The sequence below is a fragment of the Sciurus carolinensis genome, chromosome 16, assembly GCF_902686445.1.
Source record: "Sciurus carolinensis chromosome 16, mSciCar1.2, whole genome shotgun sequence".
NCBI classification, from domain to species: Eukaryota; Metazoa; Chordata; class Mammalia; order Rodentia; family Sciuridae; genus Sciurus; species Sciurus carolinensis.
Genome location: NC_062228.1, coordinates 57891132 through 57907959, shown reverse-complemented (window position 1 = coordinate 57907959; position 16828 = coordinate 57891132). Strand labels below are relative to the sequence as shown.

Sequence of the window (16828 nt, the reverse complement as noted above, 5' to 3'; positions counted from 1 at the left end):
TCCAGCTTCAGATTGGCAGATCTAAAGGCCAATCGTTTCCGTTCAGCGCAGCAACAAGCCCCTCCCTATGGAGCTCGAGTCCACGGCTACATAGGTGGCGGCACCGAGCGAACCTGTCCTCTCCACCAATCAGAGACGCGGGAACCTCCGCCCCCGGGCGCGGGCCAATGGTGCTGACTGGGGGCGGGCACCGCCTCCTGGTGGCCGCAAGGTTTCACTGCAGGGCCACCACCTAACTCAGTGACGCCGCGGCCGCCTCCTGCCCAGGTCAGAACGCTCCCGGGCGGGGTGCGGTCGTGCAATAGGAAGCCGAGCGCGTTGCAAGCTTCCCGTCGGACACCCGCTGCCCGGCCCCTCACCCTACCTAGTGCATTCCCTGGACATCTCCGGGGTCCCCACCTGTGGTCCTCGGAGACCCCTTCCGGGCCAGCCATGCCTCTAAGTCGCACTTTGTCCATGTCCTCACTGCCAGGACTGGAGGATTGGGAGGATGAGTTCGACCTGGAGAACACGGTGCTCTTCGAGGTAGCCTGGGAGGTGGCCAACAAGGGTGAGCACGTCAGGCGTCCGGGCCCTTGACTAGAAAGAAGGGCGGTCGGGGATGGGGGCCCGGAACTCTTGACTCAGGGGGGCAGAACTATATTGAGGACTCTTCGGTTCTGGGCAAGGCGTCTATGACTCCTGTGTCCTTGGCGAGGGGCTGGAATATGTCTCCTAGGCCTAGCGCGGGGAAGGGACGAGGGGCTTGACTTAAGATGGAAGGAGGCTTCCAGGTTCCAACTGTGTCTCAGAGGAGAGGGCACTAAAATGAAAGCTTCCTATGTCCTGGAGGCAGGCTTCCCAGAGACCAGATATCTGGGTCCTGAACAGGGAAGTAGTGACTGGGGGGATGGGACTTCTGCATGCAAACCCGGGGAACAGCTAGGATTTCAAACCTGTGGTCCTGGAGAAAGTGGTCTCTGGGTGCAATTCTGGATTGGTGAGAGAGCCACTAGGAGATAGGATGCATCGGTTGTTGTAAGAGCATCTGGGAATCGGGCTACTTGAGAATAAAGATGGGCAGGGGTTGGAGAGTGGTGCTAAGGTGGGAGGGAGTTGGAGGCCAAAATGCCTGGGCTTTAAAAGAACCTGGGCCCTGAGACATGGGTTCCTAGAAGTGGAACCCATGATCATGGACACATGAGCACTGGAATAGGGAAGGCTGGGAAGTCCTAAGTTGGTCAGGGGCTGGGCTCTAGGATGGGAGTGGTTGGGAGCCTGCATTTCTATGTCCTAGGCTTCTAAGAGCCCCAGCTTCTAGCTTGGGACACGACTGAAGCTGGAATCCCCAGAAACTAGGCAGTCTCAATCTCACTCCTCAGAAGAGTGGAGTCTAGGATTGCTTGGCTGGGGCTTGGAGAGAAAGGGACTGGGCCTCCCAGCATGAGAAGGGGCCTGTGGACCCAGAGCCATGTATTGCTAGGGCCTGGACTCCAAGAGGCGAGGAAGCTCCCAGGGGCCCAGACTCCTGGGTTTGAGATGGGATCATGGGAGGACCAGGGCCCTGCAAGCCTGTGTCCCCAGTCAGGGAGAGGGGACTTCAGAGACAGATCTGCAGGGGTCCTGGGGGATAGGGAATGACAATTAAGGCTTCTCTTGGGTAACTAGAAAGGCGAATAGGGCAATGAAAAAGGATCCTCCCCACTGTCTTGGAGCTGACTGGGAATCTAAACCCAGCTCCTGAAAGCTTGGTCCCAATGATTCTCAGCCTCTGCCATCCTCAAGCTCCTAGTCCCCAATTCCCTCAGACCCCGGAGTCTAACTCAAGCTCCCTTCCGCTCAGTGTCCTGATCCCAACCCCCTTCTCCCGTAGACCCAGGAGGATTACCCTCCAGACTGGTCTCCTTGACCCAAGCCTCCAACCACTACTCCCTCTCCTCTGATTCCAAAGTATGGGCTCCCAGTCCCCTCTTGCCCTGAGCTGGAGGGCTGGGGTCTCACCCCCCACCCCAGGTCCCAGACCTATGGACCTCAGCTGGGGCCTGCCCTCATGCACTTGGGCCCACAGTGGGGGGCATCTACACGGTGCTCCAGACGAAGGCGAAGGTGACAGGGGATGAGTGGGGCGACAACTACTACCTGGTGGGACCGTACACGGAGCAGGGTGTGAGAACCCAGGTGGAGCTGCTGGAGCCCCCAACCCCAGCTCTGAAGAGGACGCTGGACTCCATGAACAGCAAGGGCTGCAAGGTGGGACATGGCATGGCTGAGGGAAGGAGCCCAGGGCCCTCCAGCAGGGTATAAGCAGAGAATGGAGAAGGAAGGGGCAGGGAGTAGAGCGGGAGGCATGGACAGCCACAGGGAGCACCGAGCCAGGTATACCTAGAGGAGGAAAGAATGATAGGTGGACAGACACAGGACCCCATGAAGTTCAAGTTGGTGGATTCAGTTTGTTGGTGAATGGACAGACAGAGAGATAGATGGATCTAAGAAACCAAGATCCAAGAAGACCCTGATGGAGAAGGAGCTAGACAGAAAGACAACCAGCCAGAGGGAGGTGGGCTTGGGCTAAGGCAAGTGTGCTGGAGCAAGATTCGGAGGCTGAAGTTCAAAGTCAGCCTCTGCTTGCTGCCTTGGGTGACCTTGGCTAATAAATGTACTAATAGCATCTACCTTGAAGGGGTGCTGGGAGGGTGAAAAGTTAATAATCATAACGTCTTTGGCATGGTTCCTGTAGGAAGTTAGCCCTGCGGTATGAGCTATTACCATCATTGTTACCACCACCACCAGCACCATCATCATGACTTATAAATAGCCAGTGTGGAGAGTGAGGCAGATGGGCTGTCAAGGGAGAGGGATGTACATCTTCGAGGTACAGGAGAGAGGCTGCTGGATGCTTCAGAGAGAAAGAATATTGATTAAGAAAGGAGAGGCATGTGGACAGACGCAAGGGACAGAGTCTGAGATGAGCAGATCCAGAGTCTAAGAAAAGGAGTGGAGAGTTCCAGGGCCCTAGGATGAAGACTGAAGGGAATCAGCTGCCATTCAGGAGAGGCCCATGGGGCAGGAGTCAGAGGGTCAGACAGGTGGGAAGCTGGGAGGCAGAGGTACAGTGGTTCCTCCACTCATTCACAGTGTGTCTGGGGTGGGGTCTGGAGTCCAGTCAGGCCAGACTGTGTCCCTAAGGGACCCCAGCACAGCCCAATCCCTCCCCCAGGGGAGTTGCTCCTAAGAATAGCCCCCCCAGCAAAAGGGCAGACAACAGCTGGGAGGAGGAGGGGCGTCCCAGTGAGGCTCCTGGCAGGGAAAAGCCAGGTTGGCGTTGTAGGAGGAGGATGAGTCCTCATCCCCTGGCTAGAGGCGTGGCAGCAGGCCCAGAACCCAGGCCACAGTCTCAAGAAAAATGTGGCAAGGGCTGAAATGAGACAGCAAGTCTCAGAAACATGGCAGGGGGTAGAAAAATGCAGCCGTAGGGCACAGGAAGAGGACAGGAGGCACTAGAAAGGTGGCCGCAGACTACAAAATGGGCCTATGGACAGAAGGAAGAAGTAGCAAATATATGGTGAAAGGGACAGAAACAAAGCAGGGAGGTAGGGTGCAGGTGGTGGCAGGAATAGTAGGTGAAACTTCCAGGGAAGGAAGTAGTCACAGACAGAAGATGAGGGGAGAAAGCACCAGAACTTAGTAGAGAAATATGGCAGCAGACCCAGAAACAGGTTGCAGGTAGGGGAAGTAAGACAGTGGAGGCAGAGTCCTGGAGTGAAAGGAGGGAGTGGGTGGGAGACTGGTAGCAGTTTACAGAATCTAACCAAGGGATCAGGAAATTTTCGAAGGAGGTGGCAAAAGAGTGTGGCAAAAACAATTCACAGCAAACAGAAATAAGGCAACAGGTGAGAAATTAGCAGCAGATACAAAGGATGAGAGAACTGGGCTTCTGCGAACAGATAGGAGAACTGCAGAAACACTGAGCTTCCCTGTACCCCATCTCAGGTGTATTTTGGGCGCTGGCTGATTGAGGGGGGCCCCCTGGTGGTGCTCCTGGACGTGGGGGCCTCAGCTTGGGCCCTGGAACGCTGGAAGGGAGAGCTCTGGGACACCTGCAACATCGGGGGTACCCTGGTATGACCGCGAGGCCAACGATGCCGTCCTCTTTGGCTTCCTCACTACCTGGTTCCTGGGTGAGGTAGGCTCCACTACTGACTCCATCTCAAGCTTCTCCACCCAGGCCTGAAACTACAATGACCATCAGCCCCTGGGCAGAGAATGGGCTTCTACCAAGGCATTCTGGGAATTGTAGGTTCTTGATTCCAAGAATTAAATCTGACCTTTGGGGATATGGACATCCTGAGGGCCGGCCTCTTCTTTCCTCAGAGACCCAAACTGCCAACCCTAGCTGCATTTACTCCAGTTTTCTGTGTAAGGGAGGCTGGGCTGCAGGGGACTGGCCCCTAGGAATTCTGGGAGTTGTAGTTCTCTAATCCAATATTGGTGGAACTTAAGCACTCAGATGGGGACCTGGATGCTTGTGGATCACCAGCCCATCTGAGAAGCAGTAATCCTGGTTCTGACCTCTAAGATTTAAAAGGCTCAAGAAATTCAATTTCCCATGCCCAGGGACAAATACTTAAGGATCTGCCTGCCCAAGGCATTCTGGCAGTTGTAATCCTTTTGCTAGTGTTGAATGCAAAAGGCCCATCCTTGATTGAGATAAGGGGTCTCCAGAAGTTGTGTCCAGAACTTGGAACACTAGAACTTCAGTCTTCCCAGTTTAGCCTTGCCAACTTCAGAAGACTGGCAAAAAGAAAAAGCAAAAAAACCAAAAACTCAACTCCATCAGTCTCTGGGGGTTTGAGGCCAGCTGTCTGACTGCCTTGAAGTTTATAGTTCCCTGTCCTGTGGGGATTGCAACCCACTCTGTGTGGTAGTGGTAATGGAGTTACCTTTCCCCTGCTTTCTTGTCCATGTTGGGGATTGCTGACTCCTTTCATGGTGCACATGGAGACATGGTGACCCTATCCCTCTTGCCCCATAGTTCCTGGCCCAGAATGAGGAGAAGCCACATGTGGTTGCCCACTTCCATGAGTGGTTGGCAGGCATTGGGCTCTGCCTGTGCCGTGCCAGGCGGCTGCCTGTGGCAACCATCTTCACCACCCATGCCACATTGCTGGGGCGTTACCTGTGTGCTGGTGCTGTGGACTTCTACAACAACCTGGAGAATGTGAGCTGGGAGTGTGGCAGAAGGTGGGGGACTGCAGGGATTTCAAGGGAGCCCAAAGCTCTAGGAAGCCCAAGGGTATCAAGCTTCTTCCTCTCCCAGAACCTGAGTCCAAGTCCCCAGACCCATCCTCCCTTAGACCCAGGAGTTCAGGTGCCAGGCCCACCCCGAAACCCAAGACCCTAGAGTCCTAGACCTCCATTCCTCTCCCCAACACTCCTAGCTTGTCTTCCTTCCCTTCCTGCCCAGTTCAACGTGGACAAGGAAGCAGGTGAGAGGCAAATCTATCACCGCTACTGCATGGAACGTGCAGCAGCCCATTGTGCTCATGTCTTCACAACTGTGTCTCAGATCACTGCCATTGAGGCCCAGCACCTACTCAAAAGGAAACCAGGTAGGGTCTGGGTTGGGGTCCCTAGACATGAATGAGGTAGGCAACTGTCAATGCCAAGGCCAATACTACTCTTTATAAAGAACTGAGAACTACAACTCCCAGAAGGACCTGGGATTGGGGTGATGATTTATAAATGAAGCTGTCTGGCTTTGTATACCCCAGAGGCTAGTGGGAGTTGTAGTGTCTCTGATATTAATTTCAGAAATGGTAAATTCAACAATTGGCTAATGTAGATATTGATCTTCTGAAAGGGAATACAGGGGTAGTAGACTTTATTTTGGGGGAAAATAGAGTTGGAACTGGGCTTTCTTCCCAGATCTTATTACCCATTCTCAATGAGTGTGGAGTGAGAACTGTAGTTCCCAGAAGGTCTTTGTCTGCCTAGCTCCAAATGTTCCTGAAATTTTTTCTTTGGAGCTGATAGGTGTTGTAGTTTTTCATTGACATGCTTTAATTTCTGAGGAGAGGAAATGGCTGGGGTCCCTGAGAGACTCTTGAAGGTTAGAGAGTGTGTCCTGGGAGAAGTAAGACATTGGGATACTTAATCATTCCCATCTCAGGGTGGGATAAGGGGAAACAAAAGAACTACAACCCCAGGATCTCTGATGTGGATCAGATCCCTGTCCGGTCAGTTTTTGGTAGGAGCTGAGGTGACTGGTAATTGTGCTTGCAAACATAAACAAATATATGGGAAAGAAGGCATTTGGGTGGCAGAGTAAGTGGGTCACTGTGGAAGCTCACAGAAGAGCTAGAGAAACAAAGAAGTTGCAAAAGAAAAGGAGTCTTCATTTATTCATCCAAACACACTGATCTGAATGAACAATGAAGAAATGAAACATGGGACCTTCTTCCCCAATCCCAGATATTGTGACCCCCAATGGACCTGAATGTGAAGAAGTTCTCTGCCATGCATGAGTTCCAGAACCTCCATGCTCAGAGCAAAGCTCGGATCCAGGAGTTTGTACGAGGCCATTTTTATGGGTATGTGGGCAAACTACCTAGGTTTTAAAAGAAGAAGAGCTGGGGTCAGGACTCCTGGATCCTTAGGAGTCCTTGGGCAGCTAGTCCCTGAGCTCCAGAACAATGGGCTGAGTCTTAAAGGAGCTCCCCATCTAACAAAAAAAAAAAAAAAAAAAAAAAAAAAAACCTACAGTTCCCAAGAGAGTTCATGGTGCTTCTGCATTGGCTAAAAACTCTTTGCAGCCAGGTACCTTATCAAATGCCTGTAATCCCATTGGCTCAGGAGGCTAACGCAGGAAGATCACAAGTTTGAGGACAGCCTCAGCAGTTTAATGAGACCCCCGTCTTAAAATAAAAATAAAAGAGGGCTGGGAGCCAGGCACTGTGGTATGCATGCTAGTAATCCCAGTGACTCTGGAGGCCAGTGCAGGAGAATCGCAAGTTCAAAGCCAGCCCCAGCTACTTAGTGAGGTCCTAAGCAACTCAATGAGACAATTTCAAAATAAAAAATAAAAAGGGCTGGGGATGTTGCTCAGTGGTTAGCACCTCTGGGTTCAATCCCTAGTACCAAAAATCGGGAGGGGACTGGGAATGTGGCTCAGTGGTAGAAAGCCCCTGGGTTCAATCCTAGTACTAGATTTAAAAAAAAAAAATTGCCTTTGCCCCTGTGGCTTCCGAGATTTGTATTTTCGAGAACAGGACCAGAGGATGAGGGTCCCGGGCTTTACCCTGCTTTGTGACTTCTTTAGGCATCTGACTTCAACTTGGACAAGACCTTGTATTTCTTTATTGCTGGCCGCTACGAGTTCTCTAACAAGGGGGCTGACGTCTTCCTGGAGGCCCTGGCCCGGCTCAACTATCTGCTCAGAGTAAGCCCTCAGCTGTGACAGGGCAAAGGGAGGATAAGAAAATTACTGGAGATCAGAGACCAGGCAGATGGACTTACGGAAACCCATGTTGGGGGAAGCAGGGTGTAGAGACCCAGAAAGAAGATCTAGGGCACAGTGGGGACAGTAACTGTCTTGTAGTTCTCAACAGGAAGAAGCATGGAAGGGTTGTAGAGGTGCTCAGGGGTGGCTAAGGGTGGCAGCCCTGATCCTCCCATGTGATCCCGGGCTTCCTCCTTTTCCTCATCTCAGGTGAATGGCAGTGAGCAGACGTGGTTCGCCTTCTTCATTATGCCAGCTCGGACCAACAATTTCAACGTGGAAACCCTCAAAGGCCAAGCCGTGCGCAAACAGCTTGGTCAGCAGCCCTCTGCCTGGAGCCCTTTTAGCCAAGACCTGGAGTCTTGGTTTTGCTCTCTGTGACATCATCAGCTTGCCCCACCAATTACTAGTGAAATCACTGCTCAAGACACCTCCAGGGAGCTGTGGCTCACTCCTGTAATCCCGAGGATCTGGAGGCTGAGACAGGAGGATCACGAGTTCAAAGCCAGCCTCAGCAACTTAGCGAGGCCCTAAGCAACTCAGCGAGACCCTGTCTCTAGATAAAATATAAAAGAGGGCTGGGGATATGGGCTCAGTGGTTAAGCTCATTGGGTTCAATCCCTGGTACAAAACAAAACAAAACAAACAAAAAAACCCTCCAATTCAAGGGAGTAAGAAGTTGTGGGCTGGATGAATGTGACAACATGATCGGGGCTCTGATAACAACCTAGTAAGGTTCCACTCGTGCCACTGATCCTAACTAGCTTTGTGAATTTAGGCAAACCACTGTCCCTCCCTGAGCCTGTTTCCTCCTCTGTAAAACCCATTCATTCATTGACCATCAGATATTCACTAAGCATCTAGCATGTGCCAGGCCCTATCATTATCTTGGAACACAGCTATAAGCAACAGAGATAAGATCTCTGCCCTTAGCAGGCTCATGTTCTAGAAATTCTATGGGAAAGTGTTCTATTAAAACAGTAAAGCAGGACTGGAATATGGGACGGGTCATGAGGGCAGATGACACTGACTTTGCCATTGGGCAGAGATGATAAAGGATGAGGAAGAAAGCCTGTATGTGTCTGGGGAACAGCATTCAGGGATGGGGGAACAGCAAATGCCCTGGGAATGTTTGAGAAATGGCAAAGGAGGCCAGTGAGGCTGGAGCAGCATATCCTAGGGAAGCAGAGAAGAAAACGAGGCTACAACTTTGGAAGGGATTGCAAGCAGAGCTATGCCAGCAGGGCTCTTTGCTAGCTTTATTTGTGTGCCTGAACATTCCTTTCTTAGAATCTTCTTCTTTTATAAAATGGGGCTTAGCACTGCCTCCTCCAGGGCGAGCACAAGTCCTAATAATAGCTGACATTTCTGGAAGGCTCAGTCTGTGCTGGGTGCTGTGCACTTTTGTCTTGACCTCCTCCAGTCTTCATTGCTAACCTCTGAGGTTGGTTCTATATTTATCCTCATCTGATAGATGAGTCACTGAAGTCAGAGAGGAAAGGCCACCTGTCCCTGGCCACGCAGCTGATGCAGGGCACAAGGAAACTGAACCTTCCAGGGCCTCTTCCCTGGTCCCCATCCTCCATCCTGGAGCCCCAGGACATGGGGACATGGCTTTTCTGCTCAGACTTCACTTTCCCCACTGCCACCAAAGCCTGACAGTAAATGGCAGCTGGCATTTACCTGATGTTGTTACTCTGCTCCTTCCAGGGACACTGCCAACACAGTGAAGGAGAAGTTCGGGAGGAAGCTTTATGAATCCTTATTGGTGTGAGTACTTGGTCCTCGCTTTGTGTCCTTGGGGGCCCCAACCCCTCTCCTCACCTCATTCCCACGTGCACTTCCTCTCTCACCTTGCAGGGGGAGCCTCCCAGACATGAACAAGATGCTGGACAAGGAAGACTTCACCATGATGAAGAGGGCCATCTTTGCCACACAGGTATGGTTTGGACCCCTGAGCAGAGAGAAACATTTTCCAACAGCCCTGAAAGTCCTCTTGCCATGTTATCTCTGACTGTAGAGGTTGCTGGGAATTTTTTTTTTTTTTTTTTTTTTTTTTTTTTTTTTTTTTTTTTTGCGGTGCTGGGGATCAAACCCAGGGCCTTGTGCATGCAAGGCAAGCACTCTACCAACTGAGCTATCTCCCCAGCCCCCTTTGGTGATTCTTTATTGAGGGATCATTTCTGAGGTGCACAGAAGGGTGTGAGGTGACAGGTAGAATTTCAATTCCCGGAGGCCCTTTGGGAAGGGCTAATTTCTGTGACTTCTTCTGCCAGCGGGCCTTTTGGGCATTGTGGTTTTTGTTGGGTCCTTGTGGTTTGTGAATGAAGGGTAAAAGGGACATTCAGAGAGTCAAGATGGCTGCAAAAGAGAAATTACAAGTGTCAGCTGCCCCTGGGCCTTACTGCACACTGTCTCCCTCTCTGTCCCCAGGCATTGCTGGGAATGGTAGTTTTGTTGGGCCTCTTTGGGATGGAGCTCAAAGGTCAGCTAAAACCCTTAGCATTCCCTGGAGAACGTTGAAAGTTCAGGAACCACTGTTTCTTATCCCATTATCTGTGTCTTAGCTCCCACATACCCCTGGGAGTTGTATCTTCTTTGATTCATGAGACTGATGGAATTAGGTGGATGAAAAACCCTGGAGGGAATTGGCAGTCACAAAATGAGAACTACGTCTCCCAGCAGCAGCTCCTGGGACTTTTCTGCAACACTGATTTCCCTTACCATAGAGGATTCTGGGAGTTAGAGTTCTTTCATTCCTTGGGTCAAGGAATTTTGGTACCTGTAGTTAGGGTTAGTGATTCTGGGGAATGGAAACCTAGACAGCTAAGTTGCACAAACAGATATGAACTGCTTTTGGCCAAACTATAATTTCCGACGTCCTTCAGGTAGCACACCTAACTCATAGACTTGTTGCTAACAGATGGATGCTGGGAGTTGTAGTTTTTTGGGCCTCAGGAATCAGTAAGTTGAAGGTGAATAGAAACTTTAAATGAGAAATGATTAAACAGTTGCAAAGAATTATCCATCCCAGCAACCTCTGGAGCTTCCTCATAATTCTAACTTCTTTTTGATACTGTGACTTCTGGGAATTGTGGTTCCTGTTAGGGATGGGAAGGGGATTCTCTTAAGAAAACTACAACTCCCAGCTGTCCCACAAGTTTGCTACTATATGACACAGTCTCTTGTCTGCATTGACTGGGAGAGTTATAGTTCAGTTTCCTTTAATGTCAGAGCTAAGAGCACAGAACAAAGTAGTGATAGTTCTCCATAGTCCTGGGACATGTGAAACTAACTCTGCCTCAAAAACAGCTGTGAATCACAGTTCTTTTTCTGCACGGTAGTTAAGGCAAAGAACCTTTACAGATAGAATCAAAAAGGAACCTACAAGTCTCTTGGGTTAGTTACCCCATGGCCTGTTGGGCATTGTGGTTTCCTTGGATCCCTGGGGTCAACATGGCCCATGGGGGGAGCAGGAAACTCTCTGCCCCTTCCCTCATTCCCACCCCACTTGTGGCCCTTACAGCGGCAGTCTTTTCCCCCTGTGTGCACCCACAATATGCTGGACGACTCTTCGGACCCCATCCTGACCACCATCCGCCGAATTGGCCTCTTCAACAGTAGTGCCGACAGGGTGAAGGTGAAGGCACTGTCTGGGGGTGGGTTTGCAGTGGCAGGGGGCGGGGGTCGCACCCTAGTCGTCAAACTCCCTGTCCTTCTAGTTTACTAAAGGCATCGCTGTGTTTAGAAAGAACCCTGACTTTTAGGGCAAACAGACTTAGGTTTAAATCTTTGTCTTGTCATCCACTTGCTGTGTGGCTTTGGACAAGTGTTTTACCCACTCTGGGTTCCCAGGAATTATCTACATAAGATGCTTGGGCTAAGCCCTTCTTTTTCACTGCCAGGTGATTTTTCACCCAGAATTCCTCTCCTCCACAAGCCCCCTGCTCCCTGTGGACTATGAGGAGTTTGTCCGAGGCTGCCACCTTGGGGTCTTCCCTTCCTACTATGAGCCTTGGGGCTACACACCGGGTGAGTGCAGCAGGTAGGGGGTAGCATAGTTCCGGAGTCTTGTACAGATCTGGCATGATCCTAGGGCAAGGTACTAGCCTTCCCTGAATCCCTTTCCCTCCTTTGCAAAACAGGAACAATGGTAACAGTCTGTTCTGCTACAGCATGGATTTTGTAACGCAGTAGTTCATGTGACCCAAAACTAGATGAGGATGTCAGTATCTAGTGGATGTCACTGTTCGCTCTGATTCCCCCCCAATGCCAATGTTTGGTCCCCAAATATCAGCAAATGAGTCACAATTAACTAACATAACTAAGTCAGCACAGTTTTCTCCTGAGTTGCCTGTTTTTTGCAGCTTATAGAGGTTTTTAGGAACACTTCTACATACGAATTACAATAAACAATAAATTCCTCAAATATATCAGGGTTGGTTGAGTTATCAAACAAGGCATAGAAGATGTACCATACAAGAGATATTAACAGTAAAAAACCTTCTACTTCCTGTCAAAATAGACTATGAAGCTCTCGCCTTTAATTGCAGCTGCTCAGGAGGCTGAGGCAGGAGGATAAGTTCAAAGCCAGCTTCAGCACCTTAGGCCCTAAGCAACTCTGAGAGACCCTGTCCCTAAATAAAGTGTAAAAAAGGGCTGGGGATGTGGCTCAGTGGTAGAGCACCCCTAGGTTCAGCCCCCAGTACCAAAAACAAAAAAAAAACAAAAAATGATGGACGTTGGTCTAGAGTAAGCGTTCAATAAATCTTCATCTCTCAACTTTGGACTTTTCCACATTCTGAGTCCCTGGAACAAGAGAACTGCTGCATTTCAGCTTCTACTCTGAGAAGCTGGGAGAGTACAGCCTACTGCCCAGCACGATTGTGTAGGCTCTGCGACCAGGCACTTGGTTTGGGCACCGGTAGAGGGCGCCATTGAGGCTTTGCAATTAAGAGGGTAGGCGTGAGAGGGAAGCTGACTAAGAGGACCTTTCTCACATGTTCCTGCAGCTGAGTGCACTGTTATGGGCATCCCCAGTATCTCTACCAACCTCTCCGGCTTCGGCTGCTTCATGGAGGAGCACATTGCAGATCCCTCAGCTTACGGTCAGTGCCCAGGTCCCAGAGGGTTAGAGAAGAGTGATGGAGAGTCTTAGTCCTGGGCAGGAGGAAATGTGAACTTTTGGGACCCGGGGGAGGAGCGGTCCTAGTGCCACAGAATCCGGGGAGGATGAAGGTGTCCCCAGACCATTTTAAAACCCTACCCTAGCTGAGCGCAGTGGCGCACACCTGTAATGCTAGCTGCTAGGGAGGCTGAGGCAGGAGGATTGCGAGTTTAAAGCCAACCTCAGCAACTTGGAGAGACCCTGTCTCTTTAAAAAAAAAAAGGGGGGGAAACCATATATATATATATTTGGGGCTGGGGATGTGGTTCAGTGGTTAAGAGCCTCTGAGTTCAATCCCTGGTACAAAAAACAAACAAACAAAAACCCTGCCATGGCCTCTGCAGGTATCTACATCCTGGACCGTAGGTTCCGAAGTCTGGACGATTCCTGTTCGCAGCTCACCTCCTTCCTCTACAGCTTCTGCCAGCAGAGCCGGCGACAGCGCATCATCCAAAGGAATCGCACAGAACGTCTCTCCGACCTTCTGGACTGGAAATACTTAGGCCGGGTATGAACCCCTTCCCTAACTGTACCTTCCTCACATTCTGGGTTGAATCAGCCTCTTCTGACTCCAAGTCTTGAATTCTGCAGCCACAAAAAGTGCAGGTGGTAGGGCCTCCTCCTACTTCTCCTAGTTCTAACAATTGCTGCCCCTTTAAGAAACACGGGCTGGGACTGTAGCTCAGTGGGGGTGGAGTGTGTGCCCAGCTTGAGCGAGGCCCTGCGTTCAACCCCCAGTACCTCAAAGAGAGACAGCGGGGAGGGGAGGGAAAGGAGGAGAGAGAGAGAGAGAGAGAGAGAGAGAGAGAAAGAATGTCAGGTCAGCCTGGGCAATTTAGCGAGATCCTGTCTCAAAATAAACAACAGAGACCTGTGGGTACAGCATAGTGGCAGAGCACCCCTGGGTTCAATTCCCAGTACCGGCATTTTAAAAAAAAGTGATGGACTTCCGGAGGAAGAACATTGGTTCAGAGTTTCATTTGCATAGGGGTATGGCCCAAGCATTGCCTGACTCGAGAGTCCTGCCCCCCTAGTGAGACGTGGCTCAGAGATTGGTTCAGGGATTGCCCATTCACAGCTCTGCTCATCCACACAGGGGTAGAACCAGAAAAGTGGACATTTGCATAGGAAGTTGCGGGCGAGTGTGTTGTCTACACTAAAAGGTGTCAGGATTCACCAGGAGTGTGGTCTGGGTCCTGCATCCCTTGACGCCTTCTCCCCTTCTTTACCCCAAGTACTACATGTCTGCACGCCACATGGCGCTGGCCAAGGCCTTCCCAGATCACTTCACCTACGAGCCCCACGAGGATGCGGTGAGTGGACCCGGGATTTCTGCTGAGCCAGGAGCTGGAGAGCCCGGCTGGGCCGCGGGTGGAGTGGGTGTCCTTCTGGGGCCTCTGCTCACTCTGATTTGTGCCCACACTCACGGGTGTGCAGACCCAGGGGTACCGCTACCCACGGCCAGCCTCGGTGCCACCATCGCCCTCACTTTCACGACACTCGAGCCCACACCAGAGCGAGGATGAAGAAGAACCTCGGGACGGGCCCCTTGAGGAAGAGCGTTACGATGAGGATGAGGAGGCTGCCAAAGACCGGCGCAACATCCGCGCACCAGAGTGGCCGCGCCGGGCCTCCTGTGCCTCTTCCACTGGTGGGAGCAAGCGCAGTAACTCTGTGGACACTGCGCCCTCCAGCTCAATCAGCACGCCCAGTGAGCCCCTCAGCCCCGCCAGCTCACTGGGTGAGGAGCGCAACTAAGCCTCCACTCCACACTCCCTGCCTGTCGTTTCCTTCCTCCAGGGAATGGATGCCGGGAGCACTGTTTCTGAACCCACTCCAGATCCTGAGTGGTATCCACACCCATTGTGTGGACCACAACCCAGCCCCTTCCGCCATACACTCCAACCCCTCCAGCTCCACCATGGGAGTCTCCACACTCCAAAATCCACAATGCTGTGCCTTTCTTGGGTTTCAGGTTGCATTATCTGTACCCTGGAGTCCCTCGGGCTTGAACTGGGTCCCAGAGGCCTGGAATCTGCCATTATTCTGCTGTGGTGCCAGAGGTTTTAGGAAAACTGGCCTGTTGCTTTCCAGACCGAGTCTCCTAGAGCCCTTTGTGGCTTGCAATTTCTACAGCATACAGAGCATGCCATGCTCAGGCCATGCCTGAGGACCACCAAGTGCTGTAAACTACATGGTTTCCCTGCTAATGGGACCCTTTCAGGGACTTAAGTAACTGAATGCCAACTGTCCTGTATTTCAACTCAGAACCCGGCTCCAGGATGGGATCATGTTCTAGCCCTCTCTGGTGTCCAGTTCCCACCCACCCCCGACCCCTGTTCCTGTCAACCCCCACACTTTGGCCAAGCCAGGGGTGGCAGAACTGCTTGGTTCCTCATTCCTTCTGGAGCACTTGCAGATATGGTCTAGATACCTTTCTGCCTTTCTGGTCTTTTCTGTACCAGATCCCACTCCTTCCCTGAGTCTGAGCTCTCCTCCGAATCTGGAGATTCTTTCTCTGCCCTCCAGAGAATTCCTCTGCTGAGCACAACCCCTACCCCCCAGCTGTCCCCACTGCTCAGCCCACCGTGAAACCACTGGGTTCTAGGTCCCAGCTGCTGAATCTGGAGCCTTACCACTGTGCTGCATCCTGGTCCCTTTCCCCTGATCTCTAACTGGGTTCTAGAAGCCCTGCATTTACCTCAAGGTACTTCCATCCCCAAGCTGTGCCCTGCCCCCAGCTTTGGTGAAAGGGAGGGACCCCTCACGTGTGCTGTGCTGTGTCTGATGCACTGCTTGGTTTGTAGTTGGGAGGGGTGTGATTAGAGTGTGTCCAGAGATGAAAAAATACATCTATATTTAAGAATCCCACATATGGTCAGACATGAGCACTTGGTGGGCCTCACTCCTGATTCCCCCAGACCTCATTTTAGTCCCTGCCCTGGCCCACTCCATGGTTGCTTATCTCATGCTATTGGAGCAATTTGGATTGCTGTTCTAAGATTCCAGTGTTGTTCAGGGAAGGCACATCTGACTACTTAGCTGGGACTTAATTTGCAAGTGGCACAAGTGGCAAGTGATCTTTGGCATGAAGGGGCTCTGTGACAAAAGATCCACAGGGCAGCCATGAGAACCATGTAGTTCTTTAAATTAAATGTGGTTTCTCAGTAATACTGGTCATCAGCAAGTGTTCAACAACCACAAGTGGTCCATGGCTATCCTATTGGACATCACAGATGGATGGATTGGCTTCGCATGTTTCCAGGACTCTGGTTTCTGTACTTTGGCCTCACTGTCCTCTAGATGGCTTTATTTAAAAACAAACTTTTTTGTTCTAATCTTCACTAGGCCATATGTGCGTCTCTGAGCCAATCACTACTCAGGAAACTAGAAAACTCCAATTGCTTTGGATCTGGATATGTCGTCATCTTTCCCGTTAGCCTGTTACAGTCATGCAGAAGTTCCCCTCGCTCTCTGAAATCACGAGTGGCCATCAAAGTGTGATGACAGCAGATAAAATAGCAACCACTTAAGATGTCTCTTCTACCCTGAAGGGAGGGGAGAGGGGGTCAGAACTGACTCAGCAGTTTTGTAGCTTGGCCCCAGCAAAAGCCAAGTCTTCTGTTAAGCTTCTTCACTTCCCACTTGGATAATGTGGACCCAAGTCTCACATCGTTTCTGTGTTGAGCCCCACACCCCTAGCTCAACACTTCTTGGGCATCATGTGTACCCAGCTGCTCAGATCCACCTAATAATTCCAGATTGTGTCTTGTGGTTTTATTCCAACATGAGCCATTATCTCTAAAGTTGTAGAAAACAGCCTTTGGATATCATACCCAGGCATTGGCCTCAATTTGCCCACATAAAGGGGTTAATAATTATACTTGTCTTCTATTTTTTTTGTACCAGAGATTGAACCCAGGGGGCCTTAACCGCTGAGCAACATTCCCAGCCCTTTTTATTTTTTGAGCTAGGATCTCACAAAGTTGCTTATGGCCTTGTTAAATTGCTGAGACTGGCCTCAAACTGTGATCCTCCTGCTTCAGTCTTCCTCCCCTGTTGCTAGGGTCTGTCTTCAATTTTAAGTTCTTGGTCCAGTACCTAACCCCACTCACTCTTTGAACAAGTCCACTCCAGTTCACACTGGCCGTGTAGCTCAGAGGTAGAATCCACGTTTAGGAGTG

The 16828-nt window shown here is 51.0% G+C and overlaps 1 protein-coding gene across 1 annotated transcript; it reads left to right on the top strand.

Moving 5' to 3' along the window:
* Nucleotides 1-227: 227 nt before the first annotated feature.
* On the top strand, nucleotides 228-16527 carry Gys1 (glycogen synthase 1). The gene is given in 19 exon segments (XM_047527217.1): nucleotides 228-550; nucleotides 2048-2229; nucleotides 3970-4086; nucleotides 4088-4162; nucleotides 5012-5197; nucleotides 5444-5588; nucleotides 6451-6470; nucleotides 6472-6573; nucleotides 7298-7417; nucleotides 7688-7793; nucleotides 8524-8632; nucleotides 9188-9247; nucleotides 9338-9416; nucleotides 11004-11117; nucleotides 11383-11509; nucleotides 12490-12585; nucleotides 12989-13152; nucleotides 13880-13957; nucleotides 14082-16527. Coding segments are annotated over 19 exon segments (2319 nt in total). The 5' UTR covers nucleotides 228-432; the 3' UTR covers nucleotides 14403-16527.
* Nucleotides 16528-16828: the final 301 nt, after the last annotated feature.